General features: G+C 53.4%; 1 protein-coding gene across 3 annotated transcripts in view; it reads right to left on the bottom strand.

Annotated features, from left to right (window-relative positions):
* Positions 1 to 19,234, bottom strand: part of ATP9A (ATPase phospholipid transporting 9A (putative)) — a 108,883-nt gene that overhangs the window by 17,685 nt on the left and 71,964 nt on the right. For all 3 annotated transcript variants that reach the window (XM_016122075.2, XM_036229273.1, XM_036229272.1), the window contains exons 15-19: positions 13,732 to 13,893; positions 6,370 to 6,462; positions 5,117 to 5,200; positions 3,557 to 3,727; positions 1,028 to 1,126 (exon numbers count right to left, since the gene is read on the bottom strand). In XM_016122075.2, coding sequence (XP_015977561.1) covers positions 1,028 to 1,126; positions 3,557 to 3,727; positions 5,117 to 5,200; positions 6,370 to 6,462; positions 13,732 to 13,893 — 609 coding nt within the window. The remainder of the gene's footprint in view (positions 1 to 1,027; positions 1,127 to 3,556; positions 3,728 to 5,116; positions 5,201 to 6,369; positions 6,463 to 13,731; positions 13,894 to 19,234) is intronic.

Raw genomic sequence — 19,234 nt, 5'->3', positions numbered from 1 at the left:
CCATTCTACACCGCCAAGTGGCCAACAAAAAGCACAAAAATGTGTGTGTGTGGGGGGGGGGGAGTGGCATTAAGTAGCCCGTGACAAGGACACCTGTGTAGAGCGTGAGAGTTGAAACAAGACGGTCGGGCGTCGCCTTGTCTGGCCTCAGCGGGAACGTGCGCACGGGGCCACCAGAAGTTGTCACCGTGCTCTGTACCTGTCCGTTAATGACTCTCGGAGACCGAGGGTGAGGAGGCCAAGGCGCAGACACAGGGCCCACGAGGGTCGAGTGTACCTGCCTCTCCACACAACGCCGTTTGCGCTCTTCCCCATACTACTGGATTCCTTGGAGCTTCCGTGTGTGACAGACCAAAGGCAGGGGTGAGGGGCAGATCCCCCAAAACACGGAGAGCCCCTGTGGTTGTCTGGCACGGTGGCTCTGGTTTCGGACACGTGGGACAGGTGCCCCCTGCCCCAGAGGGCGCCCAGTGCTCACCCCCCAACTCGGCGAGGCCAGTCACAGCCCTGGCTTCCAGCCTTGGAGTGGCTCTTCCTGTCTGCACTGGTTGGGACGAGTTCTTGCCACAAGGGCAGGAAATCTCTCATGTGCCCACGCAACACGCCTCCTTCTAAAGGCTCCCAAAGGTATTCCTTCAGGAGGGCACACAGGACGATACCTGTGATCTGGAATGTATTCCTTATCCGAGGACTTCAGGGGAATCCTGGACTCGTAGGTACAGTTTCGCGTGTGGGAGCTCAGCATCCTATCATCAGCTTCTCAAGGGACCACCGCCCCCCCCCCACCAGGCCAAGGACAGCGTGAACCCAGGGCTACAACGAGGTGCCCTTGAATCACCCCCGGAAGGAGCCCGTTAGCCTCGCCTGGGTCATTAATTCCACCCAAACTAACGACGGAAGCCCTGCTTCCCCCTAGGTGGTCAATCTGCTTCTCCCTCCCCTCATTAGGGGCTCGCTCGAGGCCATGAGGCCACGGGGCGAACGGCAGCATCACCCCCACGAGGCCCCAGAGCGGAAAACGCTTTACCAGCCGAAACACGTGGATGTCCTGGTTTCTGGTCACCAGATGTGCGTTCTTCGCTGTGCAGGTAGCTGTCTCCAGCTTGTCCCCCGTCAGCATCCAGACCTGCAATCGTGGCATGAAAGGGGTCCTCTCTGTTAGCGTCCGAGGCCGGCCTGTCACCTACGTGAGCTGAGTTTCCAAGAACAGTGAGCTGAACTTGGCATGCCCCGTCTACTTCCTCGAGGCTCATGGTTGTCCCCGACACACCACAGGAGACACCCGGTTCAGGGGCTTCGGGACGCCAAGTGACCACTGCTGGTGGCATCCAAAGCCGGTGTGATGCTTGTCCTACCTCAGACCCTGATCACAAAGCAGAAAACCGTCTGGCCGCACGCTTCAGGAGACATCGTGAGGTGAGGCTTCTGACCTCATAATCCCCCTTCGGGGAACTTGTCTTAAAGCAATAAATGACCTCAAAGAAGGGGAAGCCTGTTGGGATGAGGGGTCACTTCCGTGTCCAACAGGAAACACTGACTTGCGTGGCATCACAGATGGCCTCGCCGCGTGGCTGGAAGCCCTGTGCGCCACCTCACGAAGGTTAACCCTGACTCGAAAACCACGTCCCGTGCTTCCACACCTCCTAACAAATTCCGCACATCACTGCCGCGGGCTCGGAGAGAGTAGGTGACTTGTCCCAAAGCCACAGGGCAAGCAGCTGTCCCAACCGGAAGCCGGGTGTGCTAAGTCTAAACGGAATGTGCCTTGTGCTCTGCTGATTTACCCTTTGGCACTGTGTCCTCTTTGCTCCCACCAGGGAGGGGCCTGAGAGCCACCAGACAAAAGAACTCTGGGCAGAGAGGAAGTCTAGGAAGGGAAATAACGCAGCTCCCCACGTGCCCGCCGTGACGGGCACCCAGCGAGCGCCGCTCAAACGCGGGGTGTTTCACCTTCGCCGTAACTTTATGAGGCAAGGAGAGGGAGCCCTGAGGAGTCAGGCCACCGACCGAGGGCCACGGGATCTGTCAGCGGAGGGGCAGGACTTACACCCGGGCAGCTTGGTGGCCGGGGTGCAGGCCCCAGGCCCGCCTGGGGGCCCTGCCTCTGGGTCTGGCCCTAATGCGTGTGCGCCGTCGCCCTCAACGTCCCATCTGGCCATAGAAACAATACTGCCCTGCGGGGTCCCAGTTTGGTGCCCGTTTTCAGGGTCTGCGGTGAGAGGGCCCACGCCACACGAGGAGCCGGGAGGCTCAGGTTCTGGGAGAACCACGGAAGTCGTCGGCGCGCCCTACGGCTCGCGACCCACGTTGGGACAATAGGAACGAAGTGCCCAGACCCCAGGCCCCGTGCCACACTTACCCACAGGAGAAGCTGGGCAGTGCGGCCACCTCGCCCGGGCTCGGCTACGGCAGCGGGACCGGGCCGCAGGGGGGCGTCTCTGAGTTCTACATACCCTAGACCCTAATCACACGCCACCCGGGCCCCCCACACTCTCCCCCCTCCCCTCCCACGTAGCCAGGGAAACCAGAAAGAGAAGCCCGGTCCACGCTCTGAGTGAAACAGCTCATCACCGGGAGAGAACCGCTTTGAAGAGGAGAAAATCCTCAGGACCAAGTCAGGAGGAGAAGCTGGAATCTCCAAAACTCTTGGAGGAGGGGTCTCGGAAACGGCCAGCGACAAATTTTAAAGACCCCCACGCAGCGGGAAGTGGCCCGTCTGACGTCAGACTGTTTTTCCAAAACCGGGACCTCGCTGGCAATTTCCCGCAAGCCAGAGGTCCACGACAGCGTTCGATTTAAAAACCTCCGTGGAGCTCCCTCATCACGGTGGGCCCCATCCGCGGGCTCACGGGGCCCTGCTCACAAGACGTTGGCCAGATGCAGGCCCAAGGACGCAGCGAGAGCCACTCTGGGGCAGAGGCAGGTGGCAAACATGCAGGAGCTTGGGGCCAATGAGTCCGCTGATCCTTTTCCCGGGGCCACTAACGAGGAGCCTGCTCCCGAGCACCCTCTACTGGCCTCTCCCCATTAAACGAGTGGATGCATATTTTGAGGCCCCAAATAGTAGAGTACTAAATGTAAGTACAAAAAATATAAATATAAGTATAAATATGGCAGTTAGTCGGGGCGGGCGGCCCCTCCGTGGGGTGGTCACCCATTCACCCAGACCAACGGAAAGACGGCTGGCTGGCCGGTCACTCGACAGGAATATAACGAACACCCTGAGCGTGCTGGGCGTGGCTTGGTCCCGTGGGATGCGGAGACACACGCGGTCCTGCCCTCACGGGGCTCGGCCCGGTGGGGGAGAAGGCCGGTGACGGCGACCATGCACGACATCTTCCGAAACCAGGGCAGTCGGGGCGGGAAGGGACGGCAGCGGCCCACCGGAGACAGGGCCGAGGCCACGGCCCCCGCACTCCGGGCTCCCTCTGCGACAACGGCCACCGCCCTCCCCTCTCGCTTTTACCCTCTGCCCAAGGGACGACTGGTCTAATTCCGGGACTCGCGCCCGTGTGGCCGGTCGCGTGGCCGCCGAGGCGCGGGCGGGGCGCCCCACCTTGATGCCGGCGTTCCTCAGGATCTCCAGGGTGGGCCTCACGTCCGCCTGCAGCTGGTCCTCCACGCCCGTCAGGCACAGCAGCTCCATCTCCATCTCCAGGCTCTCGATCACCGTGGCCACTTTGAGAGAGCGGTCGTGCACGCTCAGCTTGGCCTGGACGTAGCGGGCCTGGGACACACCAGAGGACACGGTCACAGCTTAGGGTGGGGAGGACCGAGGCTGGCTGGCTGCCCGACACGGGCCGCGCCCGACCCCGCCGTGGCACGTGGGGCTGGGAGGGGGAGGGCGGGGCTCGACGGGGTGAGCCGGGGGCTTCCAGCCGCCTTCCAAGCGCCTCGGCCCAGACCCTGGAGCTGAACAGACCCGCGTTCCACCCTCGGTTCGACAGTCACCTGCCCGCAACTTCCGGAAAGTCGCTTAACTTCTCTGAGCCTCAACCGTTTTCATCCATGAAGCAGCAACAGCCCCGACCTCGCGGGCTTGCTGCAAGCATTGGCGCGAGTCAGGATCACGGAGACCAGCAGGTTCTCCCACTCAAAACACACGCCTCGCGGCCAAGAACCGCTGGCCACTGCGTTCCCCGTACACGAGTCCCGCTTCCGCAGACCGTCCCCCCGACCCTCTGCTCAGCCCTCTCTCGCCTGTCGGCAAAGACCCGGATGGAACTCAAAACCCCCAAATGGGCTGACTAGAACTTACGCCCTTTAAAATGGAAAGGGAGGTGGAATTGATCAGGGCTAGAAATTCCGTTAAATAAAACTCTACAAGGAACTCAAACCCGGAGAAGAGGCAGGCCCAAGGGCGGGCCCTCTGGGTGGAGCCGGGCGAGGGCCCCAGGGCCTGTCCCCCACCCTCGCCTCTCCATTCCGCCTGCATCTGGCTTTGTGCCAGGACCAGGGATGCCACGAGGACCTTCCTTCCCTTTAGGGGCACAAAATCTATGGGACAAGATGACAGTAAATGCGATGTGCTTATCCTGGGCTGTGAAAGCCAATGATTTAGTCCGACTCCATCATATTTTACAGCTTAAAGAGGGTGATTCATTTCAAATTTTCCAGAAGATAGACTAGGTGCCAATGGCTATCCTAAACATTGGCCACACGAGAGCCAAGCAGAATGACAAAGCGCCTGCTCTCAGAAAGATTTTATTCCAGAAAAGAGCTTAAGAACATTGAACGTACACACATGCGTGCACAAACACACACACACACACGCAAGGTCATTACAGACGTTGATAAGTGCAGTGAAGGCAGTTAAACGGGGTAATGGGTAAAGAGTGATGAGGTGGGACTGCCTGGGATTGGGGAGCCCAGGAAGACTTCCCGGAGGCGGCGGCATTTAAGCTGCAAGCCAAAGGAAGCGAGGGAGTGGGCCGTGGAGCTCTGTCGGGGAACAGCGAGTTCCAGGCAGAGCGAGGAACAAGTACATGGGCCCCGGGGCAAACGTGACCCTGGCGCCCTCCGGAATGATGCCAGCCCGGCTAGAGCCCAGTGAGCAGGGGGAGACGGGCAGGGGGCAGGGCTGAGAGAATGCCCGAACGGCCGCAGAACCACTCACTTCGAAGTCCTGATACTGCTCCTCGGCTAGAGACTTCTTTGCCACCACGAGCACCCGAAGCCCTTCTCGTGCCATGTTTCCACACTGAAAAGCAGATCGCAGTCAGCGGAGAGCCGCCTGAGGGCCCCCCGAGCCCCCGGCTGGAGCCCGAGGGGCCGGCGAGGTGGCAGATCGGAAGGTCGCCGCCCCCTACAGCGGTCTTCCCTGAGCAAAGCCCCCGCGGGGGAGGCCGAGCGCGGCCTCCGCGCCGTCCGAAAGCTCAGTCAAGGCTGTGAGATTCCACGGACGAAACGGAACCTCGGGCTTGGTGGACGCATTGCGCCTCTGACAACAGCGTTCCCAAGTCACGACCCCCGACGATGGAGGCCATGCGGCTGCTCTCCGTGCTCCCGGAGAGCCCAGCGGTCAGGCGGAGGAGCCGACGCGTGGAGCACGCAGAGCGCGACCCTGTCGGAAAGGCTGGCCCAGCCAGCTTTCACTCGTTCAGGGGACATGCCTGGCCCCAGTCGGCACTGGGGTCTGCAGACTCCCTAAGTGAAAATATAACGTGACTGGAATGCAGCCCGTGAACCGCCCTCCGGGAGCTGAGAGATGAAATGCAAACGGCCTGGCGAACCCGAGAGCTTCCGCCCCCCTGCTGCGCACGCCCTGTGCCACACACCGAGACGGGCGGCCTGTGACGTGGTGGCCCCCAACGACCCCCACCTCCCGGCACCCGCGCCCTTGTATGATCACCTCCCGCCGGCGTGTGCCGGACCTAGTGACTTTCCCCCATCTGAGCGTGGTGAAGGCGAGGGGAGGTCGCCTTTGAGAGCAGGTGACTCCGTCCGTCCGCCCTCTCCTGCTCCCTCACTGGCCCACTCTGACAGAGCCAGCTGCCCCACGGCGAGCTGCCCTACGCAGAGGCGCACATGGCAAGGGACGTGGTGGCCTCCAGCCACGTGGCCGAACAGCCAAATCCTGTGCACGACCACTGAGTGAGCTGGATGTGGGTCCCACCCCAGCTGAGTCTTCGGATGAGACCCCAGCCCCAGCCGACACCTTGACCGTGGCCTGCGAGAGACCCGGAGTGGACGGATTCCTGGCCCACAGAAATTACGAGAAATAAATGTGTGTTATGCTAAGCCGCAATGTTTCGGGGTGATGTCGCTGCAAATAACGAATGCGGGGAGGCGCCTCGCTACCCCGTGCAAGGGGACGGCCTCCAGAACGTGCCCCCAAGCCCTGGGTTTCCCCCTCCGCCTCACACTCACCTCTTCCTCTAGCCAGTCGTTGTACCGCACAATGCCGGCCATGACGACGTCCGCCCCCTTCATGTAGAACGTGATTTCCCCCGTGGATTCATCCTAGACAGGGGCCAGAGGGCACAAATAACCAAGAGGAACCCCACTCTGCTCCGGTGCCCACGCCCCACGAAAGACGGTAATCACGCTGTGCTTGGCAGATGGCTATGTCTTTTCACTCGGCCAGAGATAAAAAGCGAGGAGGGGGAACCTTCACTCTGGGGCAAAGGCCACAGAAAACAGGAGAGAACTCAAAGCATTCGAGCAGTCGTTGAATTGTGAAAGCAAGATCAAGAGTGCATGAGACCTTCATTTTTGCAAACGCTCTCAGATAACTTTCCGTCAATGTATCGGACCGCCAGCATCACCACACTGTGGTCCGCCCAAAGGAATTGGGGAGGAAGATAATCATCTAGACCAGGGCTCCGCGGCCTTGGCACTCGAACATCTGGCTGGAGCCTCCTCTGCCGTGGTGGCCAGCTGTGCCTTGGAGGATGTTTTGCAGCATCCCCGGCCCTCTACCACTCGTCAAACGAAATGCGGCAAACGAAATGTCTCTAGACATTAACAAGTGTCCCCTGGGAGGCAAACTGTCTTAGTTAAGAACTGCTGATCTAGATGATTCCAGACCCCTATGGGTACCTGAGAACTTAGCCTAGAGATCAGATGACCCAGATTTTCGGTTCGCATTGACCAAATTTTCTGGGGAGCGGGTAAAATCACTGCACGGGCATCAGATACTTAAACCCAGCACCAGCTCCCGGCTGATTCCCCACGGGACAAGCTGCTTCTTTTCTCTAAACCTCGGTTTCCCCATTGGTAAAACAGGGATACTAGAAACTCTTATCGCATAGGTTTTTGTGGCTTACAAGGGATCACCTACGTAGAGCACAAAGGACCAGGTACACAGAAGATGCCCACTTCACATAATCATTCCTGTTCGGGTGACAGTAACTCCACACGTCCCTTAGTCACACCATATGTGGAGAACAAGACTGATCAACCCAGAGGTTCTCAATGGGGCAATTTTGTCCCTCAAGGGATATGTGGCAATGCCTGAACATATTTTTGGTTGTCACAACCTGGGGCGGGGGCGGGGGGTGGGGGGAGTTGCTGACATCTAGTGGGTAGAGGCCAGGGATGCTGCTGAACCCCTTACAATGCCTGTGACAGCCCATGACACAACCAAGAGTCATCCGGCCTCAAATGTCAATATTGCCGAGGCTGAGAAATCCTGGCTTTGAGAAATAATGGTGAAATCGCTGGTTCTTGGCCTCTGACTCTTTCCCACGATGTCCCAAGATGCCCATCACGGGAAGGCTGGAGGCAGCAGAGATGGGCAGGGGGACTGAGCAAGGCCATCCCTGCCTCGTGCCTAAATGTCACTACCCTAGAAAACCCAGAATGTGTGCCTGTGCACTTGCCACTGAGTACAAGATGAAGACCCCAAGACAAATGAGTCATACAGCTTCCCCTTTTAAAATAACTTACGAATGTCCTCGAATCACTGACAATCTTTTAAAATAACAAGCTCCCTCATAAAAGCCGCCGCCGGCCACAGAGAGGCACCTGCGTTTTGAAAGCATCAGAAGTGCGTGCTTTCGCCAGACTGGGCACAGGCTTGCTCGCGACTCAGGCCAAAGACAGCTGTGGGGTCTGCACATGAAAGTATCAGAGGTTCCCCCCTTCCTTCCCCTTCACCCAAATGGTGCTTAATAACATAGCTGTAGGAAACAAGGTCCCCTCCCCAGCTTCCTCCGCTGCAGAAAGGGCTGGAGAGCGCTTAGACACCCATCCAATACAAATACTGTATTGACTCTCTCCTCCCATTAGTCATTTCCTCCCACCGAGTTCATCACGAGGTTACTTCGTTCCCATATCGTGGCAAGGTGACGCTCTGAATTTACAGGGATCTGGCGGTGGTGTTGCATTGTTTGGGGGCCTCGTCTTTTTCCACCGCGGTCTGATTCTGGCACCTGTTCAAAGGCCTCGTCTATTCAAACAATGGCAAGGGGGTGATCCGCACGGACGACCCGACATCGTCATTCCACGCGGGGGAGGGCAGGGGAATGTCTGCTCACGACGACGGCAAAGCAGGCGACGCAGCCTCCTTCCAGGAGGCCACGCACACGCGCCCCGAAGAAACGGGCTTCCCCGGCCCTGACCGCCCTTCTAGAGGACAGAGCCCCGCACACAGACCAGGCCTGGCTTTGCGGGTGCAGGAGGATGCTGCCCGCGAGCTCACGCGCGTTTGAAAACACTGACAAACCAGGCGAGAGTGAAACTCGCAGTCGGCGGTCACTAAACCAAGCCAAGAGACATTTATTCCTCAGCTAAAACATCTTCGCATCAGGTGGTGGGACAGTTATTTTCAAATATGTGGACACACAGAACTGAGCCTCGGTACAACGAACACTGCTGGTGGATTCTCCCTGGCCGAGAGACCGTCCTGGCCTCTGCCCGCCAGAGGCCACTAGGGCCACTCTGAGTTTTAACAACCGAGAACGTCTCCATGTATTTTCCGATGTCCCCCGGGAGCAACATGGCACCCGGATGAGAACCACTTTGTCAGAGGAGCAGAGGGAGGCCGCGCCGTGGAGAACTAGTCCGAACGCCCTCAGTGCTGACTTCCGCTGAGCAAAACCAAAGGCAGAGGGAGGCAGGTCAGAAAACGAGGAAGATTCGCAAAATCATACGCATTTCTTTAAGGACAGCCCAACGGAGACGGATGCTCACAGATGCGTCTTTAGCAGTGAGAAACGAAAAATAACCTAAGCACTGAAAAAAGTAGTAAATAATGGTACATTTTTTCAACAAAACGCCCTACACTTTAAAATCACAAAAACCACGTTTTAATGATAGGAGAAAATTTTCACCATATATATAGTTCGATGGGATGGGGGCTAGAAACCCTTAGAGTTCAAGTCAATTTGATGAAATGTATGTGGCTATTCGCACTCACATATGCTTCGAAAAAAATGAAGGAAAATTCTCTGAAAAGGTAAGAGAGGCCATGTTTGGGTGGGAAATAAAGATGGGACGGTTTGATCCCTTTCTTTAGACATTTATTTGTCCTAAACGCCTTAAGCGAATGCTGATTTTTTTTTTTTTTTTTTAATAACCTGGGAAGGGGGGTTGCTAGTTTAAAGTCATGGTAGATTTGCACACCCAACGGTGAGCCATACTTCCAGGCACAAGTGCTCCTCCTACCGGGGGAAGATGCGGAGACCACATATCAAAAAATAAGATACGTGTCTGGGAACGAGACACCTTTACAACTAAAGGAAGGGTGGGGCACGCTACGGCCCACTTGTTCTAGGGTGGCCGATACTGGGGCCTGACTATTCCATGATGATTCAACCTCGAAATGACTTCAGCAGAGTCCATGGCCCTCGAACTTGCAAAAATAAAGGGCTGGAACAAAAATGAAAGTGATTCCATAGGAGATAATGAGTCTAAATCCCCAGGAAACACCCGCCCACAGGATCTGTGCTGCTACATCCAGTCCGCGGATGTTCTTGACATCAGCTGTGTACTCAAGATATGGTTTGGAAGCCACAGGTCAGGCCAGGTGTGGACCACTGGGAAAGGCAGCAGCTGTGTGGGAGAAAACGCTCCCTTCCCATGCAGAGCTGCCAAGGCTCTAATTCCTGTGGAGTGTGATGGATGTAGGTACTAAGTTCTGCAGAGGGGACATAAAAACCCTTTAACGTGTGTTGTCATCAGAGCCATTCTCACTGTTGTCACTGGGTCACCAGCACAGCAGCTCGTGGAGCTGTCTCGACCTCCCACCGGCGGGCGGCAGCCTCTAATGCAGCTCCCCGTGCCCCCCACCTCCTGGTATCCACGCCCTGTGTGATCCACGCCCACTGAGTCGGCAGCTGGACCCCGTGACTTGCTTCTAACAACAGAGCGAGGAAAGTGTGATGGGAGGTCAGTTCCGAGATTAGCTAACGAAAGACTGTGGCTTGCGTCTTGCTCACTTTGATGAAGCCAGCTGACACAGCAGCTGACCCCTTGGAGAGGTCCGTGTGGCAATGGCCGAGGGTGGCCCCTGGCTGACAGACAGGGAAGAACGAAGGCCCTCAGTCCAACAACCGCAAGGAATGGAACCCTGCCGACAACGCTGGTTTTGTCCGGAAGTGGATCCTGTCCCACCTGAACCCTGGATGACTACAGACCCAACAGAGCCTCGCCCGGACTCCTGGCCCACAGATAACACCTGCTGTTGTTTGAAACAGTGAAGTGTATGCAGCAGCATCGCCCCAATATTACCCTGGGTGCTCTGTGAGCTTTCTGATGTCCCTCTCATCACACCCACACTCAGATCCCTAAGGTGTGAAACACCTTGTAGACAGGGGGGAGGGGATCCTCAACACCTAAGGAAAAAATTCCAGAAAAGATAAAAGAACCTCCCCTGGCCAAAGATTCTTATTATCTGAGGCAGAAGTTTCTTCAGCCAAGCCAAGTAATTTGAAGAACCTTTAAAAACACCGGGGAACCGTCCCCATACCCAAATAGGAGTGGGATGGAACCAAGTACTCTGCATTCTCAGAGCTCCCGTGGTAATTCTGATGTCCACCAGCCAGAACTACTGAACAAAGCGGGGTTCGAACACGGGTTTGCCAGGCTTCCCAGAAAGGAAAGCGTGGTCTCTGTGAGTGAAAAGCCAAGTAGGAAAACAAGACATTAATTCAGACTCTTCCGATAAGCAAAATATAAGAAGTCGGACGCTCTCAAATGTTGGTGAGGATGTGGAGCAATGGATTAGTATGAGCATTTTGGAGAAAAGGCTGACGGTACCTGGTAGAGTTAAAGGCGCACACATTCTGCAGCCCAGCAACTGCCTCCAGGAATACGCCACGGAGAAACACATCGGTACAATGGAGGCTGGGGCAGAAGAGACCATGCTTCCTAGTCACAGGTACCTACCTGTCTATCAAGAGTAGATGGAAGGAAGAGAGGTCTATTCACACCACGCAATGCTAAAAATCAGCTAAGGTTAATGAAGTAGAAGTCAGTGAATAAACGCAAAGTTTTTTTAATGTTAAACAAAAAACAGGAAGTGGAAAGATGACACATATACTATCATGACATTTATACGGAGAATAAAAATGTGTAAACCATAATACATAACATTTATATCCAAACATGTCTGATTGTCGTATTTTTAAATTCCTAAGAACGATTGAACTTGAAGTCAGGGCAGATGGGGTTTCAGTTCAATGCACGGTGTTTTGTTGCTTTAAGAAATTTTTTGAACTACAATACACATGAAAAGATGGATGAATCTCACAAATATAAATTTGAGCAAATGAATTCAAACACAAAATGGTACCTACTGTACAACTTCCTTTGTATAAAGTTCAAAGAGAGACAAAATTAGTCAATGGTAAAAATGAGGACAGAGGTTAGTTATATCCTTGTAGGGCGGAGGATGTATTAACCAGAAACGGGACACGAGGGAGCTAACGAGTGACAGTGGGTGGGACCCTGTTCCTCGTTCTGGGTGCTGGTTACGCGGGTGAGTTAACTTCATCAACACTTGAGCTGTACACATCTAATGATGTCTGCACTTTTTTCTGCGTATGTTGTATTTCAATAAAAGTTTCAAAAATATAAAAAGAAAATATGAGATGGCAAAATGACGATGCCAAGTGATTTCAAAAGTCACTTTTTTCAATAACTTTTCATAATTGCATAAATAAAAATATAATGAAAATATTTAAATGCGACCGGGTGCCAGGACTATTTGATGGGGAAACAATAGTCTCTTCAACAAATAGCATTCGGACAACTGGATACCCACTTGCAAAAGGATGGAGTTAAACCTCTACTTCACACCATATACAAAAACTAACTCAAAATGGATCAATGACCTAAAGAGCAAAAACTGAAAACTCTGAAAAGAAAATATAAGGGTAAATTTTCAAGACCTCGGATTTGGCAATGAACTCTTAGATAATGATACTAAGTCAAGATTCACAAAAGAAAAACTAGATAAACCGGACTTTATCAAAATTAGTAACTTCTGTACATTAAAAGAATTTTATCGATAAAGACAACTTACAGAATGAGAGAAACTGTGTGCATATTGTATGTCTAATAAAGTTCCAGTATCCAGACTATATAAAGAACTCTTACAACTCAACAATGAAAAGACGGCCCCCCAGAAAGGGCAAATGACTTGAACAGACATTTCTCCAGGGAAGATACGTAAGTGGCCAATAAATATATAAAGATGTTCACCATCATTAGTCATTAGGAAAATACAGATAAAAACCACAGGGAAATGCCACTTCGCAACCACTAAGATGGTGGTGATAATAATAATAATAATAATAATAATAATAATAATAATAATAGACAATAACAGGTGGTAGTGAGGATCCAGAAAAGCTGGGACCTTCACGTATTGCTGGACGGAATGTAAAATGGCACAGCGTTGTAGAAAACAGTTTGGAGGCTCCCCGTAAGTTAAAAAAGATAGAGTTACCCAGTAATTGAGTAACTGCTTCAGCATGACCCAGTAATTCAACCCTGAGACATATCCTCAAAAAGAACTGAGAACAGGTATTCAAATCCTCGTACACAAATGTTCACGGCATCAGCATTCACAACAGCCAAACGATAAAAACAATCCCAAGGGTCCATCGGCGGAGGAAAGGGTGAGCAACGTGGGATGTGATCCTGCCGTGAAAAGACAGGTGGTCCTGATACCGGTGGCGATACGGATGCACCGTGAAAACAAACATCGGGCTAAGTGGAAGAGGGCCGGGCACAGATGCGCAAACTGTGTGAGGCCGTTTATGTGAACTGCCCAGACTAGGCAAGTCCGCCGGGACAGACAGCAGACTGGGGACGCCAGGGAGTAGGGAGGAGAGTGGGGGGGAGGGGCGGTCACTGCCCGACGGGTGCGGGGTTTCCCCATGGGGTGATAAAAATGTTTTAAAACTTGACGGAAGTGGTGCACAGCACTGTGAATACACTAAATGCCACCTCCAGAAAGGAGTACGCCTGTAATTCAATGACAGAGCACACAACGAGAGATGGATTGTCACCGAGAAACGTCGAGCCTCCGCTCCCCGGGCCCCCCACTCGAGACCTGAGTCCCCCAGAAGCCCCCCAGCTGTCCGAGGTTCTGCCCGAGGGATGAACTGATATATTCTCTCTGCTTAGGGAATTACATTCCCTCGGTTGTCTGGGCAACAGACGCCACAATGTGGCTGGTTAGAAGGGGAAAAGAAAGGCTATCAAGCCGGACGGTCACGGCACACTCGGCGCGGGGCTTTTGTCTGCTTTACGTCCTAAGTTAAGTGCCGCAGGACTCACCCTCACGATGATGCCCATCCGCTTGCTTTCGTAGGTGAAAGGGAAGATCTGCAGGATGGTGAAGTTCAGGATCTGGTCGCCAGGGGTCCTCAGCTGCATGGAAGACTGGTCGCGGCCCACCAGGGTTAGGCCCACGCTTTCGGTCCACTGCACCAAGGCCACCTGAACAGAAGAGGGTCGAAGGTCAGAGCCTCGGCCTGAGGGTCCCAGTTCGCAGGTCAAGCAAGTGGACACAAAGGTGGGAGAAGGAGCAGAGACAGGCGAAGCGCGAGCAATCACTGGGCTCCGGGGGAGGCCGTGCGGGGCGGCCAGGGACGGCAGCTACCCCCGCTGGCCTGCCGAGAGACTCCACGCACTCGGAGCTGCCCCCTCCACGGTGCGACTCGCCTTCTCTTCCAGGCCCCAGGGCAGACCAAATGCCAGACCAGTGGCAGAGAGAACCGCGCGGGACTAAGAGTGATTAGCACGGACCACACATCGCTTCCGGGAGAACCTGCGCCAAGCCACGCCGTTACTGGGATGGGGTGTCGGCCTTCGGGATTCCCTTTACGTCCCCCAGGTATGCGGCCAGGTGGGTATCGACGGCAGTCCTCGACGGGGCGATTCTGCGCCCCAAGGGGGCATCTGGCAATGTCTGGGGATGTTTTTTGGTTGTCGCAATGGGGGGTGTGGGCTGCTAGCACCTCGTGGGTGGGGGCCAGGGAGGCTGCTAAGCACGACAGGAGATTATCCCAGCCCAAACATCAGTGCCGCGGAGGTGAGAACACTGGCCGTACAGATGAGGACGGGGGGGGGGGGGGGCCGAGGAGTTGCCGGGATGATGCCACTGGTGGGTGGTGAAGGCCGGGCCGGGGGTACCCGATAGGCGGTCCTGGTCCCCTCGCCCGCCCACCCGCCCAACACGCTGTGCCCCCAGAGGCATGACGTGTCACCGTTAGGGTGCTGATGGAAGGCACAACAGGCAGACTAACGATCCCCGGAGACGCCCTCGTCCTAATCCCCGGGACCGATGCACGTGGTGCCGTACGTGGCGACGTGAACTTTGCAGATGTGACAGACTGAGGACCCGGAAATGGGGCGGTTTCCCCGGACTGCCCAGGTGACCCAATGTGAACCACGCAAACCCCTGAACGCGGGAGCTTCCCTGGCTGCGGCCGGGGAGAAACGTGAGGACAGAAGGAGGGTTAAGAGACGCGCGACATCGTGGGCTTCGAGGACGGAGTTAGGGACCGTAGGGCTTCGAGGATGGAGTAAGGGACCGTAGACCAAAACACGTGCACAGCCACCAGGAGCTGGAAAAGCCAACCGCGCAGATTCTCCCCGGGACCTCTGGCAGTAACGCCGCCCTGCGGACACCGTGATCACAGCTCAGTGAGACCCAGGTCGGGCCTGTGACCCACAGGACTGTACCCTAATAAATCTATGCTGTTTTAAAACACCAGACTTGCAGCAATTCAGACAGCGGCCACCGGAAACGAATACAGGAGATGTCCCGTGACCATGCCAAACGAGCTGCCATTTTATTCCAAAAGGGACCGCTGCCACTCCTTTTCTTCTTACAAAGCTTCGTTTTTAGGGACAGCAAAGGGGGTGGGTTTTAGGGAGCTGCTGACTTGAGGAGGGAGGAATGGTGACAGACAAGGGTCACACTGGAGGCGTCGCCTCCCCCCGAAATGCTGGACCATCTTCCCGCCTGGCAGTGGGCCTATGGGCGTGCATCATGCCACTCTGTTAACTGTCCACACGTCTGACCGATGGCATGATGGGTGTTTTTCCCCATGGAGTGGTAGGTCAAGAGAGTCGCCTCCGGCACCTCTACATCATCAGGGATCTCCCTGAGCCCCCATTCCCTTCACCGGAGACTCTTCAAAAGCCACTAAGACGACCATGCAGCTTGCTGCTCGCGGTTCTGCCTTCGTTTCTGGGACCTCGGCTGCAGTGGAGAAGGGGTGGCGGGGATCAAACCGGGAGCCCCAGCCCGCCCCACTCCCCCTCCTTCCAAAACACAGGCCTGAAGCTGATTATTTCTCATCTCTGCTCCAGCCCTAAACAAGGATTTGTTTATACAGCCTCAGTTGGTGCCCTGCTCAGCTATCTAATTAGGTTTCTGTTGCTGATATTAACTGAATTTACATTAGAAAGAAGTTATTCAAGAATGGGAAACCGGACCCTGTTTTAATTATGTCATAGCAAGTCAACCGGGATGAACTAGGTTTCTAATCTGACCAATGCCAGAGGCTGACACACTGATCTCTCTCTCCGATCCGCAGCTAATCAGCCATTCTCCCTTATTTATTTATTTTTTGCTACGGGCCTGCTTCAGTCTTTGGAAACCCATTTGCTTATTTGTTTAATTTGATAACTCTGACTTCCAATAATGCCTGTCTTACCTGCTAACCATCTTCTTTCGAAGTTTAAAATTAAAAAACCAGTAAAGATCTGTAAATACCAAATAACCGCATCTATATATAAAAGGTTGATTGACATGAAGAGAAATCCTTCTAGCTTCTACTTTTCTTTCTACACTACTGAAATATTTTTAGCATGTACATGCATTTCTTTTCTTTCTAATTAAGTAAATGTACCAGCACAAGATATTACAAATACCCAAGTATATGCAAGCCCGATTTCTATCCTTCTTTCTGTGTCGATTTTATGTAAAAATAAATACAATTTTTCTTTGGATGCCTTAAAACTGATTGAAAGGATGTTTTTCATTCTTGTTTTCAAGTAGCTGCTTCTTCACCCCTTAAAAACCAATTTCATTGTTCTGAAAAGATGTGAAAAGTCTGTGATATTGGGCTTCAAAGAGATATACTACTAATTCCCCCACAGACTACTCTTAACCTAATAGAGAAAGGACCTGAAACTCCAGGAGCGGAAGTGGCTTGGTTGTGGGGAGGGGGGCTGTTCTGCCCTTGGCCAGCCCAGCCCCCGCACCATGGACCCCATGGGACTGTGCTGGAGGAAAAGCTGAATAATAAATCTGAAAAGATCAACAAGGACGAATGTTCCTCATGAAGGAGGAATCGCAACGGTAGGTAAACATGTTTTAACCGTGCTGGCTTCCTTCTACAGCAAACCTCTCGAGAAAGGGACTTACTCCCAAGATTATGCTTGTCCCCCTACCTAATCAAAACCTCATCAGTCTCGTGGGGGGCAGGGAGGGGGAGGGATTCGAACAGGATATGAGCCCTGTGGGGGGTCACTCATTCTCACCTTCCACTGCCTCACTGAGACTTTAACTTAAGTTGGTGTTAATTTAAAGCTCCTTTCTAACAGCACACAGAAAACACCCCAGGTCCTATTGAGATGGGACAGGTTTAGAATCGGGGGTGCTCGCTAACCCTTCTCAACTGCAGCAGATGTGAACATCTCAGGGGTCCGGCAAGATGATCACATTCTTTTCCAAAGCAAGATGATATAAAATCAAGCTACGTCTTACTCTGACAGATCCGTGCTCCTGTTCAAAAGAATCATTCTACATCGTCAAATTATAAAGGATTGCAGGGTCTTGAGTCTTACTGTCCTTAACAGCCAGAATTGGGGTCTCAGGGGCCCTGGAGTCAGAATATCTGGAAGTCAAAGCAGCAGCAGAAAAAGTGACCTCCGTTAAGGTGAATGAATGAACAAATAAATCAGATGCAAACGTGATCGAATGCTGGAAACCGGGAGGGGGTTCCGGCTCACGAGTGGGCTGTGTGCTTCGGATTCATCAGGATATCAAACGGACACAGCCCACAACTTTTCCTCCCTAAAATGACCAACTGAAGAATCCATGCCAGAACTATTCATGAAAGGGCTTTTTCATCACTGCTGGATCAGCAATAAACCACCTGTGACGAGTTCCAATAATTTTCCCTTTGTACTTGGGAATGTGTGCTTGGGATCTACGCCAGATCAAGCTACAGAGCCTTGAATTCTTGTCAAAAAGCAGGATACACACTAATCGTGACGGCGTGCATGAATATGATATCTGACGGAAGGGGTTCTTCGGTGGTATTCAACGAGACACACACCCAGGCTCACAGAGCAGCCAGTCGGCCCTAACTCAGACTTCCAAGATCATAAATCTATCCACCGACCTGAGGTATTCTTTACCTAATTAGGAAACAGATGAGTGCCACAGGTGGCTGCAGGTTCCAACTCGGAGAGAGGTTTGCACGGGCGGCAGACAGGAGGAGGGCAGGCCGCGCAGGGGCCAGAGGTAAACTGAGGCAGCAGCCGCCCAGTTCAGCCAACTGTCGCCAGGTAGAAATCGGGCCCGTTATTTCCAGATCTTATCTTTCTCAAAAGAAGCTGATCTGTATATAACATTAGGTGATTTTTAAATAGCGCTAGTTTTTTGTTGTTGTTGTTACTGTTTGTTTTTTAAATACAGCGTGCAGCAAACAAAACATAGCCTCTCCCTCCCTGCCCCCCGCTATGGTTAAGAATAAGAGGAGGCAATAGAATCCAAACTTCCGTGATCTTGTACTTGAACCTCAGGCTCCTATCTCTTAACTCTCATAAAAATTAATATTTGAGGAGGAAGAACGGCATCATTTCCATAGAAATTTAGCCATTTAGAAATGACTCTTAAGTCCATTCTGGGCCGAACTAATATCCTACGGCCCAGAACTTTTGCGTTCGTGGCCCCAGGGTGAGCTAAGTCCAAGGAAGGCTCATTCGACGGTTTCCTAGAGGGTCCCTAAAACCCTCAGGTCTTCCCTCACACAGCTCCCCCCCTTCTGAGCAACCAGATTCCACCCCAGTGGTTAACAAACAACATCGATGGAGGAATTCTTCCTTTCGTTCCCAACCTCTGTTCTCGGACCTCGTCCTTGGGTCCAAGGGCACAGCAGTGTGATGGAGAGGCCCCCCCGGCCACCTAACGCTTTCTGAGTCAACGCTGTGAGCTCGTCCGTGCACATGTCTGAATGCTCTCATCGTCCGAGGACCCAGAGCTGAAGCTCAGGGTACACGGAGGCATTTAGGGGAACCGGTAATATGAATGTGGCCATGGAGGGAAGACCCTCCCAGCTGCAAACCGGCTGCGAGCCTCCTGGCCCACCCCAAAGCCCTATGCCCACCCTTCCCGGGGGTTTTTACCCTCGTTCTCTGCAAGGGGCTTAAGAAAACGTAAAACGAGACAACTGGGGACTTTTACACACATGCTCAGAGGTGTGCAGTGACCTCGGACAGATAAGGCTATCTATCATGACATTATTTATGAAGGCCAACAGTGGGGCACCACTCAGTGGTACACCTGGGAGACTAAATACCCTGCGAGGCGTCTGAGCAGGGAACATAGTGCGGCCACGAAGTATCTTACCACGATAGCTACCAGATAACACGACTTATTAGTAAGTGAACAAATTATTAAGAGGGAATGTGGAACGACACTAAACATTTAAATTATACGTACAGAAAAGAGATAGGAAGGAAACGTATCAGAATGTCGAGGGGAGGGGTCCTCTCATTTTTTACTTTTTCTCTAACAAGCTAGGTTGCTCTTTTCATG

The sequence above is a fragment of the Rousettus aegyptiacus genome, unplaced genomic scaffold (genome assembly GCF_014176215.1).
Source record: "Rousettus aegyptiacus isolate mRouAeg1 unplaced genomic scaffold, mRouAeg1.p scaffold_m13_p_12, whole genome shotgun sequence".
NCBI lineage: Eukaryota > Metazoa > Chordata > Mammalia > Chiroptera > Pteropodidae > Rousettus > Rousettus aegyptiacus.
Note: the sequence above shows the minus strand (reverse complement) of the source record. Positions and strands in the feature narration are given on the sequence as shown.